We start from the raw sequence: 23176 nt of genomic DNA, 5'->3' as shown, positions 1-23176 counted from the left end.
AACTGGTCAATTCATCACAGCCATTTTCAATTATTGCCATAGTTTTTCAAGACGATTTAAGTCAAAACTGAAACTAGGCCACTCAGGAACATTCAATGTTGTCTTGGTAAGCAACTCTAGTGAATATTTGGCTTTGTGTTTTAGGTTATTGTCCTGGTGAAAGGTGAATTTCAAATCAAATCAAATTGTATTTGTCACATGGCAGAATACAACAGGTATTCCTTACTGTGAAATGCTTACTTACAAGCCCTTAACCAACAATGCAGTTCAAGAAATAGGGTTAAGAAAATATTTACTAAATAAACTAAAGTAACACAATAAAACGTAGCACAAAATGACATAACAATAGCGAGGCTATATACAGGGGGTACCGGTACTGAGTCAATGTGGAGGCTATATACAGGGGTTACCGGTACTGAGTCAATGTGGAGGCTATATACAGGGGGTACCGGTACTGAGTCAATGTGGAGGCTATATAAAGGGGGTACCGGTACTGAGTCAGTGTGGAGGCTATATACAGGGGGTACCGGTACTGAGTCAGTGTGGAGGCTATATACAGGGGGTACCGGTACTGAGTCAGTGTGGAGGCTATATATATCTTGGAAGAGGGATATCTTCCAAGATGGCGTAGCAGTTCAGACGTCCTCTACCCTCCTCTTGTCGTGTCCCGTGTATATATATATTTACATAATTTTTTTTTCTTCACTTATCTTTTTATATATATATATTTTTTAATTCTAAAAACTCAACCTCAAAGCACTCTCCTGCAACCCGCCTCACCAATTTAAAAAAGAAAGTATTATTTACCTCATCTGAATTCCACAACAGAAGCTAGCAAGTGTTTAGCCATTTTCACTGGCTAACGTTGAAGTTCAGCTAGCCACGGTTAGCTGTCCTCAGCTATCCATTAGCTCGAAAAGCTATCGCCAGTTTTTGTACAGCGCGACTCAGACCAGAGCATACCGGACCTATTCTCTCTCCTTTCCCCGATTTCTACCGCAGGCTCTGGACATTTACACCTGGATCTTGCAGCTGACTAGCTGCTACCTGAGTGACTATTGGCAACGTCGGTCACGGAATTAACACACATTATTACGGAGCTAGCCAGCTGAAGAGTTCCGTCAGCCACTCCTGGGCTATTCCTGAGCTAGCCAGCTGAAGTGTCTCCTGGGCTACAACTCACCTATCCTGACCCGTTTTACTGCCGATGCGGAGCCCCATCGGGTCTTCACGACTGGACCACCGACGTTATCTGCCCGAGGGAGTTATCCAACTGGCCCCTCCGTCGCGACGTAACCTGATCGCCCATCTGCGGCCCGCTAATCGTTAGCTGTCTTTTCGGCTGCGATCTGAATAGGTCTATCGGACACTTTTCTTGGGCCACTATAACTAACTATTTTGCCAACTTGGACTGGTCCCCCCTTCCACACGGAACCCCACTAACCCACAGACGGAAACGCACGAGGTGGCTAAAAACAGACCTCCCTCCCATCTTCCACCAGCTTGCTACCTATGGCCCGGCTAGCTGTCTGAATCTCACTGGACCCTTTGATCACTCGGCTAAGCATGCCTCTCCTTAATGTCAATATGCCTTCTCCATTGCTGTTCTGGTTAGTGTTTATTGGCTTATTTCACTGTAGAGCCTCTAGCCCTGCTCATTATACCTTATCCAACCTCTCAGTTCCTCCACCCACACATGCTATGACATCTTCTGGTTTCAATGATGTTTCTAGAGACAATATCTCTCTCATAATCACTAAATGCCTAGGTTTACCTCCTCTGTACTCACATCCCACCATACCTTTGTCTGTACATTATACCTTGAAGTTATTTTATCGCCCCCCAGAAACCTGCTCCTTTTTCTCTCTATTCTGGACGTCACAGACGACCAATTCTTATAGCTTTTAGCCGTACCCTCATACTTATTCTTCTCTGCTCCTCTGGGGATGTAGAGGTGAATCCAGGCCCTGCAGTGCCTGGCTCCACTCCTACTCCCCAGGCGCTCTCTTTTGATGACTTCTGTAACCGTAATAACCTTGGTTTCATGCATGTTAACATTAGAAGCCTCCTCCCTAAGTTTGTTTTATTCACTGCTTTAGCACACTCTGCCAACCCGGATGTCCTAGCTGTGTCTGAATCTTGGCTTAGGAAGTCCACCAAAAACTCTGAAATCTTCATCCCTAACTACAACGTTTTCAGACAAGATAGAACGACCAAAGGGGGCGGTGTTGCAATCTACTGCAGAGATAGCCTGCAGAGTTCTGTCCTGCTATCCAGGTCTGTACCCAAACAATTTGAACTTCTACTTTTAAAAATCCACCTCTCCAAAAACAAGTCTCTCACCGTTGCCGCCTGCTATAGACCCCCCTCGGCCCCTAGTTGTGCTCTGGACACCATATGTGAACTGATTGCCCCCCATCTATCTTCAGAGCTCGTGCTACTAGGTGACCTAAACTGGGACATGCTTAACACCCCAGCCATCCTACAATCCAAGCTTGATGCCCTCAATCTCACACAAATTATTAATGAACCCACCAGGTACAACCCCAAAGCCGCAAACACTGGCACCCTCATAGATATCATCCTAACCAACGTGCCCTCTAAATACACCTCTGCTGTTTTCAACCAAGATCTCAGCGATCACTGCCTCATTGCCTGCACCCGTAATGGGTCAGCGGTCAAACGACCTCCACTCATCACTGTCAAACGCTCCCTGAAACATTTCAACGAGCAAGCCTTTCTATTCGACCTGGCCCTGGTATCCTGGAAGGATATTGACCTCATCCCGTCAGTATAGGATGCCTGGTTATTTTTTTAAAATGCCTTCCTCTCCATCTTAAATAAGCATGCCCCTTTCAAGAAATTTAGAACCAGGAACAGATATAGCCCTTGGTTCTCCCCAGACCTGACTGCCCTTAACCAACACAAAAATATCCTGTGGCGTTCTGCATTAGCATCGAACTGCCCCCGCGATATGCAACTTTTTAGGGAAGTTAGAAACCAATACACACAGGCAGTTAGAAACGCCAAGGCTAGCTTTTTCAAACAGAAATTCGCTTCGTGCAACTCCAACTCTAAAAAGTTCTGGGACATTGTAAAGTCCATGGAGAATAAGAACACCTCCTCCCAACTGCCCACTGCACTGAGGATAGGAAACTCTGTCACCACCGATAAGCCCACTATAATTGAGAATTTCAATAAGCATTTTTCTACGGCTGGCCATGCTTTCCACCTAACTACCCCTACTGCATTCAACAGCACTGCACCCCCCACAGCTACTCGCCCAAGCCTCCCCCATTTCTCCTTCTCCCAAATCCATTCAGCTGATGTTCTGAAAGAGCTGCAAAATCTGGACCCCTACAAATCAGCTGGGCTTGACAATCTGGACCCTTTCTTTCTAAAATTATCTGCCGAAATTATTGCAACCCCTATTACTAGCCTGTTCAACCTCTCTTGTGTGTCGTCTGATATTCCCATAGATTGGAAAGCAGCTGCTGTCATCCCCCTCTTCAAAGGAGGTGACACTCTTGACCCAAATTGCTACAGACCTATATCCATCCTACCCTGCCTTTCTAAGGTCTTCGAAAGCCAAGTCAACAAACAGATTACCGACCATTTCGAATCCCACCGCACCCTCTCCGCTATGCAATCTGGTTTCAGAGCTGGTCATGGGTGCACCTCAGCCACGCTCAAGGTCCTAAACGACATCGTAACCGCCATCGATAAGAAACAATACTGTGCTGCCGTATTCATTGACCTGGCCAAAGCTTTTGACTCTGTTAATCACCACATCCTCATCGGCAGACTCAGTAGCCTTGGTTTCTCAAACGATTGCGTCGCCTGGTTCACCAACTACTTCTCTGACAGAGTTCAGTGTGTCAAATCGGAGGGCCTACTGTCTGGACCTCTGGCAGTCTCTATGGGGGTACCACAGGGTTCAATTCTTGGGCCAACTCTTTTCTCTGTATACATAAATGATGTCGCTCTTGCTGCTGGTGAATCTCTGATCCACCTCTACGCAGACGACACCATTCTGTACACTTCTGGCCCTTCTTTGGACACTGTGTTAACAACCCTCCAGACGAGCTTCAATGCCATTCAACTCTCCTTCCGTGGCCTCCAACTGCTCCTAAACACAAGTAAAACTAAATGCATGCTCTTCAACCGATCGCTGCCTGCACCTGCCCGCCTGTCCAGCATCACTTCTCTGGACGGTTCTAACTTAGAATTTGTGGACAACTACAAATACCTAGGTGTCTGGTTAGACTGTAAACTCTCCTTCCAGACTCACATCAATCATCTCCAATCCAAAGTGAAATCTCGAATTGGCTTCCTATTTCGCAACAAAGCATCCTTCACTCATGCTGCCAAACATACCCTCGTAAAACTGACCATCCTACCAATCCTCGACTTCGGCGATGTCATTTACAAAATAGCTTCCAATACCCTACTCAACAAGCTGGATGCATTCTATCACAGTGCCATCCGTTTTGTCACCAAAGCCCCATATACTACCCACCACTGCGACCTGTACGCTCTCGTTGGCTGGCCTTCGCTTCATAATCGTCGCCAAACACATTGGCTCCAGGTCATCTACAAGACTCTGCTAGGTAAAGTCCCCCCTTATCTCCGCTCACTGGTCACCATAGCAGCACCCACCTGTAGCACGCGCTCCAGCAGGTATATCTCTCTGGTCACCCCTAAAGCCAACTCCTCCTTTGGTCGTCTCTCCTTCCAGTTCTCTGCTGCCAATGACTGGAACGAACTACAAAAATCTCTGAAACTGGAAACACTTATCTCCCTCACTAGCTTTAAGCACCAGCTGTCAGAGCAGCTCACAGATCACTGCACCTGTACATAGCCCATCTATAATTTAGCCCAAACTACTACCTCTTCCCCTACTGTATTTATTTATTTTATTTATTTTGCTCCTTTGCACCATATTATTTATATTTTATCTCTGAACTTTCTTCAAACTACAAATCTACCATTCCAGTGTTTTTCTTGCTATACTTTATTTACTTTGCCACCATGGCATTTTTTTGCCTTTACCTCCCTTATCTCACATCATTTGCTCACATTGTATATAGTCTTATTTTTAATTTTTTTCTACTGCATCATTGATTGTATGTTGTTTTACTCCATGTGTAACTCTGTGTTTTTGTATGTTGTCGAACTGCTTTGCTTTATCTTGGCCAGGTCGCAATTGTAAATGAGAACTTGTTCTCAACTTGCCTACCTGGTTAAATAAAGGTGAAATAAAAAATAAATAAATAAATATACAGGGGGTACCGGTACTGAGTCAATGTGGAGGCTACATACAGGGGGTACCGGTACTGAGTCAATGTGCGGGGGTACAGGTTATTTGAGGTAGTTTGTACATGTAGGTAGGGGTAAGTAACTATGCATTGATAATAAACAACGAGTATCAGCAGTGTAAAAATAGAGGGGGGGGGGGGGGGTATATGTAAATAGTCCGGGTGGCATTTAATGAATTGTTCAGCAGTCTTATAGTTTGGTAGAAGCTGTTAAGGAGCCTTTTGGACCTAGACTTGGCGCTCTTGTACCGCTTGCCGTGCGGTAGCAGAGAGAACAGTCTATGACCTGGGTGACTGGAGTCTTTGACAATTTTCTGCCCCTTCCTCTGACACCGCCTAGTATATAGGTCCTAGATGGCAGGAAGCTTGGCCCCAGTGATGTACTGGGCCGTACGCACTACCCTCTGTAGCACCTTACGGTCGGATGCCGAGCAGTTGCCATACCAGGCAGTGATGCAACTGGTTAGGATGCTCTCGATGGTGCAGCTGTAGACATTTTTGAGGATCTGGGGACCCATGCCAAATCTTTTCAGTCTCCTAAGGGGGAAAAAGTGTTGTCATGCCCTCTTGTGTTTGGACCATGTTGGTGATGTGGACACCAAGGAACTTGAAACTCTCGACACGTTCCACTACAGCCCCATCGACATGAATGGGGGTTTGTTCGGCCCTCCATTTCCTGTAGTCCACGATCATCTCCTTTGTCTTGCTCACACTGAGGGAGAGGTTGTTGTCCTGGCACGACACTGCCAGGTCTCTGACTTCCTCCCTATAGGCTGTCTCATCGTTGTCGGTGATCAGGCTTACCACTGTTGTGTCGTCAGCAAACTTAATGATGGTGTTGGAGTCGTGCCTGGCCACGCAGTCGTGGGTGAACAGGGAGTACAGATGGGGACCAAGCATGCACCCGAGGGGCCCGGGTGTTGAGGATCAGTGTGGCAGATGTGTTGTTGCCTAACCTTACCACCTGGGGGTGGCCCTTCAGGAAGTCCAGGATCCAGCTGCAGAGGGAGGGTTTTATTCCCAGGGTCCTTAGCTTAGTAATGAGCTTTGTGTGCACTATGGTGTTGAACACTGAGCTGTAGTCAATGAACAGCATTCTCACATAGCGTAGGTGTTCCTTTTGTCCAGGTGAAAAAGGGCAGTGTGGAGTGCGATTGAGATTCTGTCATCTGTTGATCTGTTGGGGCAGTATGCAAATTGTGTGGGTCTAGGGTTTCCAGGATGATGGTGTTGATGTGAGCCATGACCAACCTTTCAAAGCACTTCATGGCTACCGACGTGAGTGCTACGGGGCGGTAGTCATTTAGGCAGGTTACCTTCGCATTCTTGGGCACAGGGACTATGGTGCTATAAACACGTGGGTATTACAGACTTGGTCAGGGATGTCAGTGAAGACACTTGCCAGTTGGTCCGCGCATGCTCTGAGTACATGCCCTGATAATTTGTCTGAATGGTCACCTGTTTAAAGGTCTTGCTCACATTTGCTACGGAGAGCATGATCACACAGTCGTCCGGAACAGCTGGTGCTCTCATGCATGCTCCAGTGTTGCTTGCCTTGAAGTGAGCATAAAAGGCATTTGGCTCACGTCACTGTGCAGCTCGCGGCTGGGTTTCCCTTTGTAGTCCGTAATAGTTTGCAAGCCCTGCCACATCCGACGAGCGTCATAGCTGGTGTAGTAGGATTCAATCTTAGTCCTGTATTGACGCTTTGCTTATTTGATCGTTCATCTGAGGGCATAGCGGGATTGTTCTTCCAGTGTCTGCTGGAAAGCAGACAGAAACAGATTTTCCTCTAGGATTTTGCCTGTGCCTAGCTCTATTCCGTTTATTTTTATCCTAAAAAAAGACCCTACTCCTTGCTGATGACAACCATACCCATAACATGATGCATCCACCGCCATGCTTGAAAATATGAAGTGCGGTACGCTGTGATGTGTTGTGTTGGATTTGCCCCAAACAAAACGTTTTGTATTTAGGACATACCGGAAAAAACAATGTATGAAATGTATGCATTCATTACTGTAAGTCACTCTGGATAAGAGCGTCTGCTAAATGACTAAAATGTCAAATGTAAATGTAATAAAGTTAATTTCTTTGCCACATTTTTTGCAGTATTACTATTATTAGTGCCTTATTGCAAGCAGGATACATGTTTTGGAATATGTTTATTCTGTACATGTCATGTCCTGGCCAGTATAAGGGTTAATTGGTATTGTAGTTTGGTCAGGACGTGGCAGAGGGTATTTGTTTTATGTGGTTCAGGGTGGTGTTTTGGGAAAAGGGCGTTTGATTTAGTATTTCCGGGTTATGATCTATGTTTAGGTAATTCTATGTCTAGTCTAGGTAGTCTGTGTTTCTATGTTTGATTAATTGGGGTTGGGACTCTCAATTGAAGGCAGGTGTTTTCTCTTTGCCTTTGATTGAGAGTCCCATATATTAGGGTGTGTTTGTGTTTGGGATTTGTGGGAGATTGTTTTTGCATTGCGTGTTTTTGTTAGCCTGCAAAACTGTCATTTGTCGTACTTATTGTTTTCTTGTTTTTTCGTGTTCAACGTTTGTTAATAAATTAAGAAAATGAACACCAACTCTGCTGCATATTGGTCCACCTTTTCGGACGACGATTTCGCTATATCGTCCTCCGACGAAGAAAGCCGTGACAGTACAGGCTTCCTTCTTTTCACTCTGTCATTTAGGTCATTATTGTGAAGTAACTAAAATGTTGTTGATCCATCCTCAATTTTATCCTATCACATCCATTCAACTCTGTAACTGTTATAAAGTCACCATTGGTGTGAACAGTCTCCTTCCTATCCGGCAACTGAGTTAGGAAGGACGCTTGTATCTTTGTAGTGACTGGGTGTATTGATACACCTTCCAAAGTGTAATTAACAACTTCACCATGCTCAAACGGATATTCAATGTTTTTTTTTTTACCCATCTACCAATAAGGTGCCCTTCTTTGCGAGGCATTGGAAAACTTCCCTGTTTCTTGTGGTTTAATCTGTGTTTGAAATTTACAGATAATTGTATGTGTGGGGTAAAGAGAGGTGGTATTCATCATGTTAAACACTATTATTACACACATAGTGACTCCCTGCAACTTATTATGTGACTAGTTAAGCACATTTTTTGCTACTGAACTTTAGGCTTGCCATTACAAAGGGCTTGAATACATACTGACTCAAGACATTTCAGCTTTTCCTTTTTTATTACATTTGTAAAATGTTCTAAAAACATAATTCCACTTTGACATTATGTGGTATTCTGTGTAGGCCAGTGACATACAATCTAAATGTAATCCATTTTAAATTGAGGCTGTAACACTACAAAATGTGGAAAATGTCAAGGGGTGTGAATACTTTCTGAAGGCACTGTATTCCTGAATCCTCACCTGCAGCCTTTCTATGATGTTCCTGTAGCTAACGGACGCAGTGGCGTTGGAGTCCCTCCTGGGGGCGTTCTTGGCGGAGAGTCTCCAGCTCAAGATGGACTTGGTGACCACGTTGTTGGACTTGACAAACAGGTTGTTCACCTGGCTGTCTAGGTCCACTGGTATCGCGATGGCTCTGCTCTTGGCTGTGTGAAATGAAACAGTAGGACGCAAACTTAAGAGGGATGCTCGTTTAAAAAAAAAAAAATTTAAAGATGTATTTTTTTCTTCTAGATGACAGATAAAATGAGCTCATTGGCTTGTGACTACAAAGAAGATGTATTTCTCTGACTTTATCAAGACAGTGTTTGGGCAAGAGGTGGAGGCCAATTACAGGTATCTTACCCACGTCAGACAGCACCTTGATACAGGCCTCAACGGAGGCCTTCTGAGTGGGGTTGAGCCAGTTGCAGTGGTATACCCTGAACACCCCCTGCAGGAGCTGTACAAAGACTGGCTGACGAGTCTAAGAGAAAGCGCGAGAGAGAGACAGACAGACAGACAGACAGACAGACAGGAAGTAAAGACAGTAGACAAGACGTCAAAAGACAAGTCAGAAGCTGCACATTAAACAAAGCTAAAATCCCCAGCAGTGATCAACAAAGGCTTTTGTGGTTTATCACAGACCATATTTCTAGAACCCAGTTTCCCCAACTCGAGGGTGCCATCAGACACAAATTGAGTCATGTTCAGCAGGAAGAAATCAGAGAAAACCTTTGAAACCGAGAAAGTATTACCTGAACGTTTATTTACGTTTCAAAGCGTTTTCTCCTGTTTACCCGTACAATTCTCGAACCTTTAACTGTATGTACTGTAAAGGTGCTATAACATACAGTATGTAAGAGGGTCTAACACTTCTAGTATGCATGTTGGTTATCACCAGAATCAGCTCAGGTCCCAACTACTAGACCAATGTCTAAAACATACAGTATCACCGCTACCACCAGGACGAAGCAACACCCTGTGAACCAGCTGCACACAAACCTACGGCACAATATACTGTATACCTCAGTTATCTTTCCCAGAATGCTTGCCTGTCATGGGAGAGAAGGGAATGAATATCATTAGGCGGTTCACATCAACTGGTGTATTGAGTCTAATGGGATGTGGGATGGTGGAGGAAATGGGTTGGAAAGGATGTGGAAATGACTATAAGAGAAACTAAACCTAATAAAGTCTACACAAAAATCTAGTTCCTTACAGGAATTGGTATTACTAGACAACTCCAGGAGTGATTGCAAAAACCTTAGAGTGAAGTGGACAAGTCTTCCCCTCCACATGTCATACACCCCAACCATTTATAGTAGGCCACAGAGTGATTTACCATTCGTTACGTGACATTTGCAATTATTTCCCAGAAAACACACATCCCATGTATCTTGTGAAAACAAGCCTAAAGATTTGGTAAGGAACTGAGGGGAGGATTCTAACGCATTTGCACACGCCATCTGTAAAGAATTCTTGGAAGGTGCTGACTCAGTTCTGTGAAGACCAGTCATTGAGGAAACGTCTGGCTACTCTATGACTGCTGGTAAGGAACACACCCAGGGGATGGAAAACCAATTACAGTGGAACTTTTACTCATACTTACAAACACCTGACGTGCCAGCTATTTGAAGCAAAATGTCATATATTACATGTTAACTGTCAGTGTAGAGCCTTTGGGGATAATGTTTCTTCCACACAGACGAGGAATTCATTAATGCCTTTTAGAAAATGATAAGTTAACACAGATCATTATCAACAGAAAATGATTGATGACCATATTTCACCCAACAGAATATCCACCATTCAACTGCTTTTATTTAGTGTTATATGTTACGGTGGTCATGGTTACCTGCAGACTGGTGCTCTGGTCAGAGAAGGGCGAGCTGAAGAAGGTGGTGACGATGCTCATGACTGTCTCTGTCACATAACCCTCCAGAACCGTGTCTGCATGCTTCCTGTCACTGGTGTTGTTGCACACCTACAGATAGCAGACACGGACAACCAAGGTTAGCCTGACTCACTCACCAGACAGACGTGGGTAATGGGTGAGCATTCACTGGATCACACTTCCTGGATCCTCACAGGAAGGAGGATAGAATATTGTTACTCCACGCTGTGATCTCACACTGCCTCTCAGCAGAACACTCCCAGGAGAACATATAAAGCTAACTTTATTTTGAGAGTATCCCTGTAGAATGCTCAGCAGACTATCAACAAGGTCTCAGTAACATGTCACCAGCATGTCTGTTGACTAGCCATGAGATATGGAAGAGAGGTGATGTGTGTTTGTTTACCCTGCATATGTCCACCAGGAAGTTCTCAAAGAGCTTCCACATGTGGTTGCTGGTGTAGATCTCCTTCATCTCCACCTCTGTGTCCACGTAGCAGTGGTTCAGGAAGTTGATGTAGGCTATCTTCACCTGGAGAAAAAGTTGGGAATGAACAACTTCATAGGTGCCTAAGTACATAATTATCTCAAGAGCCCAGAATGGCCATTTAACTTGCTGCAAGAAGCAAATGTTCAAATGAGTCACATGAACACAACATGTACACCAGGCTCTTCATCATTTCAGTAGACTACCAATGCATGCCTTTTAGCTCTTCGGTCAATCACTCACCTCAGGGATGCAGTCCTCATGGGTGACCACCCTCACTATGTCATCCAAAGGCAGCAGAGAGTTACACTTGATCTCAGTGTAGACATTTTTTCCCTCGGTGCAGACAGCCAGCAGCTCTACCAGGTGGATGTGGTACCTCAGAGCGCTGTTCTCATCCATACGATCCCGCTCCGACCGCATCATCGTGACCAGGGTCTGGAAGGACGCACGGTCGTTGTAGAACACCAGGACGTCCTCGCCCGAGTTCACCAGCTGAGCAGGAGGAACACAGAGACTGTAGTTATCAGATGCTGCTGACACACGATATAGATTTGAATTCATTTTTGTTTGGGTAGTATTGCAGGTTTATATTGCTAAAATGCATGTGTTTCATTTGCATTAGAATCATGTGTGCACGGTAATTATGGTGTCCCACCTCAGCCATGACGGTGTCCTGACACTTCTTGATGAACTTGTTCTCGGCTTTGACGATGGTTTGAAGGAACTTGAGGTACTGGACATGGCGGCCGTGCGTCTCGGTGCAGTGGATAAAGTGCTGCACCACTCGCTCGTTGATCTCACTGCACAGCTGGAAGTTATTCATGAAAACGTGCTGCATGGTGACTGCCTCCAGAATCTGAAGAGAAGGTGAAATAGAAGCATCAAACTAGTGGACTTATTGGTATGGGAAGAATGGAGTACCACTGGTTCATCCCAGCCCTAACCCTTTCCCCAGGAAAGTCCACTCACCCCTGGGTTGAGGAATAGGTTGATGTGCTTGTGCAGCAGGATCTGGTTCTGCTGGTTCCCTGCACAGAAGTTCTGGAGGAACTCATGAGCCAGCTTCATGATCTCCTGCATGCGGACGTCCTCGCCCTGGAGTGTTCATCATAAGTACAGGCAGACACACATCCAAAGAGCTGCAGCCATCATTCAAACCTTCCACAAATGAAATGATTGACCAAGCCTATGTACAACTCTGTGGCATAAATGCTCTAGTGTTTTCTTCATGCCTTTTTGGTCAGTCTATAAAGGGATGTTTTGAGAGTATAGGTCTGGCCCATCATATTCTCCAGTACCTTCTCATAGGGGATCTGCAGTAGCTCCAGCACCACACTGTGGGCTCCCATGTTCCTCAATAGTCTCTGCTGCTGCTTCTTACTCTTCTTCCCCGATGCTCCCTCCTGGACACACAGCTTACTGAGCCGCAGCAGGATCTGAACACAGGGGAAGAGAGAAGGGGCTCAGAGACTTTCTGCCTTATACATCTCTAACGACTGGCAACATCTTAAAAGAGTGAAGGCAATGACTCCTTACACCGCCAACTCAGAGATGAGAGAAAATGAAGAAGAAGATGGTACCTCCTTCATAACCCTGTAGTTGTAACTGCTGTTGCTTTCCTCCTTCTTTTTGTCAGAGCTGCCTGAATCCCCCTGCACATGGACAGAGTTAGAATGAGAGCTTGTTCATACTCATGTGAAGCATCCCATAAAAAATCCTTGAGATGTACAATAATCGTTAGGAAGTTTTGACGCAATACCTTCATTTTATGGTCGGACTCTGAAGGTCCGTCCCCTCCGTCATCGTCCCCCTGCCTCTTGTACACCCACAGCTCCGACTTCTCCACGATGGAGCGCAGCTGGTCCAAGTCTGACTTGATCTGCTTGTAGTTGTCCACATCTTGGCTGGTCACCAAGAGCTGGACCTAAGGGAAGAGGAAGGGATATAACTCAGTTAAGACTTAAGTTTAATCTCCACAGCAAGCTAGGCCTTTAAATGCCTTGTAATCAAATGACTTTAATGCTCATTCATATGATGCCTTTCTAACTAAAGATACGATTCTTGATGAGTGTGCGGAGAACTGATACAGTGGACCTGTGAGTTCTTGTGGACCTGTGAGTTCTTTGTTCGGAGGCCTACCTGTTTGAAGGCCATGAGGACTTCCTGTCTCTGGCTGAAGTGTCTGAAGAGCAGCTGCAGGGCCCCAGACACCAGGGGAGGGTAGTCATGCATGGTAAGGTGCAGTAGCACCCTCAGGAAGGTCCTCCCTCCATGGTCATCCAGGTCCAGAGGGGTGTTCTCCTCACTGCAGAACAACACACCAGGCTCAGACACTGGGGACTGAGTATCCCAGTCTTAAAAACAGTCCTTTTATGGAGACTGACACTGCATTGCTTTAAAATGAGAGGGTTTACCTTCCTCCAAAGATTGCCTCTGCCTGCTCTTCTATGTTCTCAAAATCTAGAGACCCTAACAAAACAAATAAAGCATTTACATTCTTGTGAACCCCGTTTGCAGGCTATACTTCACTTTGGAAACCATCGACACCACAAATGAACTTGATAAATATCTGAAAATAAAAATGTAATACAAATACTAAGGGTGTAAGGACACGTGGAATCTGTTATGTCTGTAGTGTCCGTAGCTTGAGGGTAAAAGCAGTAAGAAAGAAAAGGCAAGGCTTTGGTTTTCAGTATGCTGACCTGTCATATTATTTCCATCTTGACTAGCACCAGACGGTGTATTATCACCCTGAGGGTTACTCTCATCAAACTCTCGCTTGAAGATACAGAGCAGGCAGGAGATCCTGTAGTCTAGCCGCACATTCAGAATGAACTAGCGGGCAGGAACAGAGCACATCAGTTAGTTAAAACACCAGGCTTCGGAGCTCACCACTAAGAATAATCATACTGAGAAAAAGATGTCCTTCATCTAGATGTTCCACACATTTGTATTTGATACTATGGGAAATCAAAGCCAAGATATTTGTAAATAACATGGGAAAATCAATATAAAAGGCCAGATGACAGGGGAAGACGTTACCTGGAGGATCTCGATGATCTTGAGCTTGGTGTCCATCACCATGATGTCCTCCCTCTCCGGCTCTGTCTGGGTCTTGACCACACCCTCCTCCGGCTGGTGGGTGGGGGTGATGGGGAGGAAGCCCCCCCCTCGAAGGACCACCTGGGTCATCAGCTCCCCCACCCCATGGATAGACTTCATCACATTACTGCCTGTGGACACACACATACACACAAAAACACACACACACACACCTCAGAGTTGAACAGGGGTGCTTACTCACACACAACACAATAACCGAACCTAATTAACTCCCACATGATTCCTCATATAAGGGAAGGGTATTGAGAGCGAGAGAGTGCACCTCAATTACACTACATCAGTAACAGCCAATACCAATTGACAGACAGGAAGAAGCCGGGTGTTCACCTTGTTTTTCCTCTCCCTTCTCCAGCTTGGTAATGGGGTAAATGGTGCTGACATGAACACAGTCCAAGATGTTCAATAAGATCTTAGTCAGTCGCAGCAGGTCACTGAAGTTATAGAAGCCAAAGTAAATGAGGTTCCTTGCCAGGTTCACTACCTTTTAACAGAGAAAAGTGAAAACGGAAGTGAGATAATTCCCCATATGATACATTCTCTCTGGTTGACACTTTGTGATGTTTCCAGAGAAACCTACCTCAAAGGTGAGCTTGTTTTTCTCTCTGTCGTCGAAAGGGATGTTCTGAGACACCACAGACATCAGGTAGTTCTCCACAAACTCCATGGTCAGGCAGAACCTCTCCTTGATCTCATCTCTGGTGGTACCATCATTGTCGTAGCTTAGAAAGTGAGAGAACATTCTTGTGTAAAGGCTCAGAGGTAGCCTATAGATGAGCTTAGGTAATGCAGAATATCGCTGATAGGACCCTAACAACACGTTCATAAACCCCACTCACTTGTCAATGGCGATCTTGGAGGGGATCTCGGACCAGAGGCGTGCGTACTTGACTGGCGTGACCTGTTCCTGGGGGTCGCGGTCCACGTGCATGTGCAGCATCATGCGGCAGAAGGATGCCCTAAGGTCGTAGGGCAGGTCCTCGTCAGACATGCAGCGCAGGATCAGGTCCACGTCTAGCTGGCCAGAGATCTTATTGATGGCCAGGTACTGACGGTCCAGACACATCCGCGCAAACAGATTCAGCTGGTACCTGCAAGGGGCAGAGGAGCATACTTTAACATCTGGTCGGGGTATTAGTCTGAAAGCAAGCTATGTACATAGACAATCAAACTGTCCCATATGCTTTTACATACTGTACATCCAAACATGTCATTGCACCCATAATCCAACCTTAACTCCTCCTGAACCCTGTAAGGCGCTAATCCCCGACCTGTAGTAGCTGACCACCTCCTGGTCCTCCTTCTGGCCCTCCTTGGCGTCCTGGGCCAACTCTCTGACACTCTTGCTCCGGATCTCCTTGCAGTTGTCCCTCCAGAAGAGCCACACCTCCTCCTCATCCTCCTCCGTCTCTATGGGATTCTCCCCCATTGTTACAGCCTCAATTTCAAAGCGCGACAGAACTAGCCTGGTCGGCGGCAAATAAAACAGACAGTCAACATAGTGCAAAGTAACTGCAGAAAACAATGAATACTGAAACACACGTCGGTCTTTGTTTTCATAATCAACAGCATTACTAATAACACTATATTGGAGCCAATCTAATTAGAAAGCATCAGTATAATGTTCAAACACGCACACACCCACACTCATGTTTTTAGTGGGGTTTACTTAGTCTCGATGAGGATGTCTGCATTGGATGGGTCCAGCACGGCGTTACAGATGAGCTCCTGAGTCACTGGGATGGACTTGTTCATGGACACACAAAGATCAGACAGGTAGTCCAGAAACCTGGAGATGAGGGTCAAAGAGAAGGGGATGGTCAACATACAGGCCCTGCTGCCTAGGAGGCAAACACCACTGCACTGGATTAACACTGACGTTGGTGCTAAACTGAAGAACAGGGCTACCGCACACAGAGCTATCGTAGACAACCTTGATGCTACGGCCGAAGACAGGAAGAAGTAGTCCTGCTATGACCTCCGCAGAGTCAACAAACGAGCAAAAGGACAATATAGGAATAAGGTCGAATCATAATACACAGGCTCGGACGCCCGCCTCATGTGGCAGGTGCTACATTCCATTACTGATTACAAAGGAAGACCCAACCCTGCCCAACGATGCCTCTCTAGCAGACAAACTCAATGCATGCACGCTTTGACAACAACAACATTGAGCCGGGTGTGAGGATTGGGTGATCTCGCTCTCTGAAGCCGACGTGAGAAGGGTCTTTAATCAGTTCAACACCCGCAGGGCCGTGGGCCCCGACGGTACTCCAGGGTGTGCTCTAGGGGCATGCGCAGAACAGCTGGCAAGTTATTTTCAACTTCTCCATGCCCCGGTCTGTAATTCCCACGTTTTAAAATGACCACAATGCTTTCTGTTCCTAAGAATTCTATGGCTTCATGCCACAATGACTAATGCCCTGTAGCACTCACTTCTGTAATCATGAAGTGCTTTGAGAGGCTGGTTATGGCACACATTAACTCCACCATCTCAGCCACCCTGGACCCACTCCAATTTGCATACCACCACAACAGATCCATAGATGACGCAATCTCCATTTTTCCACACCGCCCTCATCCACCTAGATAAGAGGAATACCTATGTGAGAATGCTGTTCATTGACTACACACCATTGTCCCCTCCAAGCTCGTCACCAAGCTTTGGACTCTGGGACTGAGCACCTCCCTCTGCAACTGGAACCTGGACTTCCTGATGGGCCAACCCCAGGTAGTAAGGGTAGGCAACATCTCCTCCGCCACGCTGACCCTTAACACAGGGGCCCCACAGGGGTGTGTGCTTAGTCCCCTCCTGTACTCCCTCTTCACCCACGAAAGTGTAGCCACGCACGATTCCAACACAATTATCAAGTTCGCTGATAACACAACGGTGGTAGGCCTGATCACCGGCGACAATGAGTGAGCCTATTAGGGAGGAGGTTAGTGACCTGGCAGTGTGGTGCCGGAGCAACAACCTCTCCCTCAACGTCAGCAAGACCAAGGAGCTGATCGTGGACTACAGGAAACGGAGGGGTGAGCACTTATTTCATTGTGTAATTCATATTCTTGTGTTTTTTTCCTAATAATACATTGTTATTGATTCTTGCATTGTTGGGTTTTGAAAGGCATGTGACATTAACTTGAAAACTACGGGGTCTACAACAGTGCACTAGCCAATATCCACAGTACAGGCTCCCAGAGTAGGCTTATTCAGGCTCAGTGACCTGCTACAGCCCTGTGCTGCTGGAAACAGAAGGCTCCAGTCCCGACACAGTCCCCCTCCCAGCTCCATCAGACCCCAATAAAAGCCCCCTTTATCCAGACCCTTGGACCAGCATGGTTCTCATATCGCCAGCAGCACAAGACTGGAGCTCGACAGCACTAATGACAGCAATTACCTCCAGTGCCAGGGTCCAAAACAATCCCATCCTCTGATACCCTCATGCATACATTTGAATACATCTACATCTACTACATTCCCTGGCTGGTGCTGTACAAACAAACTTCCATCCACAGACAACCTTCTGAATCAGGCCCATTGCATGCCCCCATCCTATCGCCTCGTCCTCTTGGTCTCACCTGGGCTCCCGGTTCTTCCTGACCAGGGTGACAAAGGTGTCAATCTCTGCGGCCGTGATGTGTTTTTCCAGAAGCTTGCGGTTGTTGTGGAGCAGGGCAGTTATCGTGTCCTCAGCCAGAACGTCGTAGCCTATCTGTTTCTGCATGAAGCGGAACTGCTTGGCTATGTATTCCTGTAGAGTGGGAGTCAGTGAGGGTCAGGACCATTCTAATGCACAACTAACAGGTTAAGTATATTTAGCCTTTTAGCTAGCAAATTTCTGCTGTGTGTCTGAGTTGATCGATGCAATCAATCAGTTCTGCCCACCGACCTGGTTCTTCCTGTAGTCTTGTTGGGAGTGCCGTAATACCCGGTAGCAGAGCCTGCAGATGTGCCTGAAGGGGGCGTGGCGCTGGTCACCAAGCTCTTCCAATCGCAGCATAGGACCATCCCCACTGTCCGTGAACGGGGCTTGGAGAAGTTTGAAAATCTAAAGAGGGATATGGATTCCATATGTAATTTAAATTGTGACACACTTAAATTGACAATGTGGAGAGGTCAACTTAACATTGACTGTCATACGTAACCCAAGCCCAAACTAGATGATACTACCATGGAGTACAATGAGCTGTACCTGTTTCAGGATGTTCTGCTCCCTCATGAGTTTCTGTCTCTCTCTGTTGGGCTTGTTGACCATGATCTCCAGCACGTCCTGGCCAGTGTTGGGGATGTCACACACGAAGAAGACCAGGTCCTCCAGAAGCTTAGTGACAAACCTGGAGACCAGAGAGACAGGGCCAGGGAGGAATGAATGGTTCCACCAGGACACCAGATAACATCCGCTCCTACAGCCAGCCTCTCTAGAGAGAGGAGCCACGGACAATAGCTAAAAGAGAAAAACTATGGAATACCTGGTGGACCTTAAAATGATGACACAGCTCAACATGATAAATAATACTTCTACCAAATGTTAAAAGGCCAACAGCAATCTTCTAAAATGACTTTCAACCTACCAGATATTTCCAACAATGTAATACAGTAGGTCAAAAGGTTACTGCCGGCATCTGTTTCAAACACACACTTTACCTCCTCTCATTCTGTGTTATAGTGCCCTTCTCCAGTTTGCCAGCAATGGATGCCAACACTTTACTGGCATCGTTGGCCAAGTCTAAGTCTCTGACTTCCGCTGGGGGGACAGGCACTATGGCAAAGGCCTCTTTGTCTTCTTTAACCGCTGATGTGCCAATCTAAAAGAACGACGTGTAAAACATAATTTGAATAAATAGATTTTACAAGTCCGATCAAAGGTCACACACTAGTATCCTTCCCAGCCACTCACCCGTAACATGACAGGCTTCTCCTCCTCCTTGTCAATGGGGTTGTTGGTGCTGTGGACCCATGTGTTGGTGCAGAGGTGCCTGAGCCTCACAAAAGAGCTCCTGAGGGAACAGGACAGAGCAACTCAGAGGACCGCACCAACACAAAAAACAACAACAGTCCACTATACTAGTCTACCTCTCTATGATAATTCTACTCAGAGGCCTTTTATATGCAAAATTATGTTTGTGGATAGTAATTCTTCAGGTGATTTTTTTTCCGGTGTCAACCTTACAGTAGCCTTGAAAAGTGAACTTTGTTTAAACATTTATATTGTTTGCAGAAGTATTTGGGATTACTAGGGAATACCAGCTGTGTTTAGTCTGTAATGCTCTTTCAACTTGGATGGGATTTTTTTTTTGTCTTATTAAACCAAGCCCTGTGAGGACAGAATGGAACGCTCAATAACTTACGTCACTCAATTTCTCAGAATCTGCTCTTGAGCAAGAAATCAACTGCATACAACCATGCATGGTGACTGCATGGTCATAGATGGCTGAGTCAGGACAGGAGATTCTTCAAAGTAGCCACCCTTTGCCTCGATGACAGCTTTGTACACTCTTGGCATTCTCTCAACCAGCTTCGTGAGGTAGTCCCCTGGAATGCATTTCGATTAACAAGTGTGCCTTGTTAATATTTAATTTGTGGAATTCCTTTCCTTCTTTAATGCGTTTGAGCATATCAGTTGTGTTGTGACAAGGTAGGGGGGTATACAGAAGATAGCCCTATTTGAGAAAAAGACCAAGTCCATACTATGGACTTACTTTATTACTTTACTTGAAGACATGAAGGTCCGTCAATCCAGAATATTTCAAGAACTTTTGAAAGTTTCTTCAAGTGCAGTCGCAAAACCATCGAGCACTATGATGAAACTGTCTCCCATGAGGACCACCACAGGAAAGGAAGATCCAGAGTTAGCTCTGCTGCAGAGGATAAGTTCATTAGAGTTACTGGCCTCAGAAATTGCAGTCCAAATAAATGCTTCACAGAGTTCAAGTAACAGACACATCTCAACATCAACTGTTCAAAGGAGACTGCATGAATCAGGCCTTCATGGTTGATTTGGTGCAAAGAAACCACTACTAAAGGATGCCAATAAGAAGAAGAGACTTGATTGGGCCAAGAAACACAAGCAATGGACATTAGAGCGGTGGAAATCTGTCCTTTGGTCTGATGAGTCCAAATTTGAGATTTTTGTTTCCAACCGCCGTGTCTTTGTGAGACGCAGAGAAGGTGAATGGATGATCTCTGCATGTGTGGTTCCCACCGTGAAGCATGGAGGAGCAGGTGTGATGGTGCTTTGCTGGTGACACTGTCTGTGATTTATTTAGAATTCAAGGCTCACTTAACCAGCATGGCTACCACAGCAGTCTGCAACAATATGCCATCCCATCTGGTTTGCGCTTCGTGGGATTTGCACACGTTTGCGTGTGCAAATTTATCAAGGCAAAGGGTTGCTACTTTGAAGAATCTCAAATATAACATTTATTTTGATTTGTTTAACCCTTTTTTGGTTCCTACATGATTCCATGTGTTATTTCATAGTTTTGATGTCTTCACTATTATTCTACTATGTAGAAAATAGTAAAAATAAAGAAAAACCCTTGATTGAGTAGGTGTGTCCAAACTTTTGACTGGTCCTGTATATCAATTGGTTGTTCAAACCACCTAAAACCAACTTAGTTATAGATGATGGTAATAACGTTTAAAGTGGGCTCTCACCACTAGTGGGTGTGATGACTTTCTGTAACATCCTCAGCCAAGATGTATGAAAATCTAGTTCCAAAATACAAATACTTTGATGTTTTGTGTGCCAAAACAGCACTGTCAGCCAATCAGCTTCTTTGTTGTTCAACGCGATGTGCCATTCATAATGGCTGCTGTAGCTACTGCTACCTAGCATGAGGATGAAAAAAGGGCAGTTTTCCAGAAAGAAATAGCAGTATTTCAATCTTCCGAATCAGTTTGGATAAAGGTAACATTTGGAATACAGTGGTTATCCCATCCCTGTAATTTTTATTTAACTAGGCAAGTCAGTTAAGAACAAATTCTTATTTACAATGTTTACACAATTTAACCAACACCCATCTATTTTTGTGGCTAACTGGACCTACCATTTGGTTTTGAATTATTGAAACCAAACCATAAGATTTTAATGAAAAGTATTTTAATAAACATGAAAAAGGTGAACGTAAGAAGCGCTCAAAATTTCAAATAGGCTACATATCATATTAAACTGCATCTAAACACCCTAAATAGGTCAGGAGCCAGACAGGGAGACTAAAAAAGAAATGAATTATTTAGGCTATATTATTTCAATTATCTCAAGGCTATAGCCTACAAAGAAATACATTGTGAAGTATTTGCGAGTACGACACACTAGTCTGGTAGGAGTCAGGGTCATTAGGCGCTTAGCATTTAAACAACATTTCATTGTGTTAACTCATTTTAGTCTATAAATTGCAGATATAGCCCTGTGACTTACTTAGAATTAAATACAAATTAAATGAAAAATGCCTATTAGACTTTGAATTCATTTTTAGAAACAGCAGTTTGTCCAGAATCTGTGGCTTAAGGCTCATTCCGATGGTGCAGGGTGAGCAGACCAACAGCAGAGAATATCGTCTCTGCGCTTGCAGAGCCACTGGAGATGCTAAACACCTTTTTGGCCACTCTTGCCAGGTTGATTTATCGATTGATCTGTCTATCTATCTATACACATACATATACACACACACATACATATACACACACTACCGGTCAAACGTTTTAGAACACATACTCATTCAAGGCTTTACTTTATTTTGACTATTTTCTACATCGAAGAATAATAGTGAAGACATCAAAACTATGAAATAATTTATATTTTGCCCTGTTTATCAAAAGTGATGGAAGAACTTGTCAATAATCAACTGACTGGCTCACAAGTCCTCAACTGGCAGCTTCATTAAATAGTACCCGCAAAACACCAGTCTCAACGTCAACAGTGAAGATGCGACTCCGGGATGCTGGCTTTCTAGGCATAGTTGCAAAGAAAAAGCCATATCTCAGACTGGCCAATAAAAATAAAATATTAAGATGGGCAAAAGAACACAGACACTGGACAGAGGAACTCTGCCTAGAAGGCCAGCATCCCGGAGTCGCCTCTTCACTGTTGACGTTGAGACTGGTGTTTTGCGGGTACTATTTAATGAAGCTGCCCGTTGAGGACTTGTGAGACGTCTGTTTCTCAAACTAGACACTCTAATGTACTTGTCCTCTTGCTCAGTTGTGCACCAGGGCCTACCACTCCTCTTTCTATTCTGGTAGAGCCAGTTTGCGCTGTTCTGTGAAGGTAGTACACAGCGTTGTACCAGATCTTCAGTTTCTTGGCAATTTCTCACATGGAATAGCCTTCATTTCTCAGAACAAGAATAGATTGACGAGTTTCAGAAGAAAGGTGTTTGTTTCTGGCCATTTTGAGCCTGTAATCGAACCCACAAATGCTGATGCTCCAGATACTCAACTAGTCTAAAGAAGGCCAGTTTTATTGCTTCTTTAAATCAGAACAACCGTTTTCAGCTGTGCTAACATAATTGCAAAAGGGTTTTCTAATGATCAATTAGCCTTTTAATATAATAAACTTGGATTAGCTAACACAACGTGCCATTGGAACACAGGAGTGATGGTTGCTGATAATGGGCCTCTGTACACCTATGTAGATATTCCATAAGCAACATTTTTTGATACAGTAGTGTATATATATATATATATATATATATATCCCTTGCTCTTGGTTCTCATCTTTGTAAATCACCTTGATTTTGCACTTGTCTGTTTTATCAGTTTGTTTATGAAAATACTTAGCAAACTTCATGACAGTAGCTTAAGCAAGGGGCTATAGCGGCACACAAGTAGACTATAAATGCATATTGGGCCAGGCATGCCCTGAGCTCATGAAATGAGCGGTACTGGAGCGCTACTGGAGTGAAATTGGAGCAGGGGCGAGAAGGCCGACACTCCAGCC

General features: G+C 45.0%; 1 protein-coding gene across 6 annotated transcripts in view; it reads right to left on the bottom strand.

Annotated features, from left to right (window-relative positions):
- The window catches only part of LOC106582863 (inositol 1,4,5-trisphosphate-gated calcium channel ITPR1), a 160468-nt gene that overhangs the window by 85901 nt on the left and 51391 nt on the right, over window positions 1-23176 (bottom strand). For all 6 annotated transcript variants that reach the window (XM_014166417.3, XM_045705335.2, XM_045705336.2 and 3 more), the window contains 24 exons: window positions 19133-19232; window positions 18880-19040; window positions 18428-18569; window positions 18125-18283; window positions 17814-17986; window positions 15904-16023; window positions 15506-15700; window positions 15074-15325; window positions 14815-14956; window positions 14565-14718; window positions 14157-14347; window positions 13817-13949; window positions 13529-13583; window positions 13254-13419; window positions 12874-13038; window positions 12695-12766; window positions 12413-12550; window positions 12084-12209; window positions 11770-11970; window positions 11355-11606; window positions 11031-11156; window positions 10586-10714; window positions 9094-9214; window positions 8710-8894 (listed from right to left, as the gene is read on the bottom strand). In XM_014166417.3, the coding sequence (XP_014021892.2) occupies window positions 8710-8894; window positions 9094-9214; window positions 10586-10714; window positions 11031-11156; window positions 11355-11606; window positions 11770-11970; window positions 12084-12209; window positions 12413-12550; window positions 12695-12766; window positions 12874-13038; window positions 13254-13419; window positions 13529-13583; window positions 13817-13949; window positions 14157-14347; window positions 14565-14718; window positions 14815-14956; window positions 15074-15325; window positions 15506-15700; window positions 15904-16023; window positions 17814-17986; window positions 18125-18283; window positions 18428-18569; window positions 18880-19040; window positions 19133-19232 (3658 nt within the window). The remainder of the gene's footprint in view (window positions 1-8709; window positions 8895-9093; window positions 9215-10585; window positions 10715-11030; window positions 11157-11354; window positions 11607-11769; window positions 11971-12083; window positions 12210-12412; window positions 12551-12694; window positions 12767-12873; window positions 13039-13253; window positions 13420-13528; window positions 13584-13816; window positions 13950-14156; window positions 14348-14564; window positions 14719-14814; window positions 14957-15073; window positions 15326-15505; window positions 15701-15903; window positions 16024-17813; window positions 17987-18124; window positions 18284-18427; window positions 18570-18879; window positions 19041-19132; window positions 19233-23176) is intronic.

The sequence above is a fragment of the Salmo salar genome, chromosome 22, assembly GCF_965601325.2.
Source record: "Salmo salar chromosome 22, fSalSal1, whole genome shotgun sequence".
Classification (NCBI taxonomy): Eukaryota; Metazoa; Chordata; class Actinopteri; order Salmoniformes; family Salmonidae; genus Salmo; species Salmo salar.
Note: the sequence above shows the minus strand (reverse complement) of the source record. Positions and strands in the feature narration are given on the sequence as shown.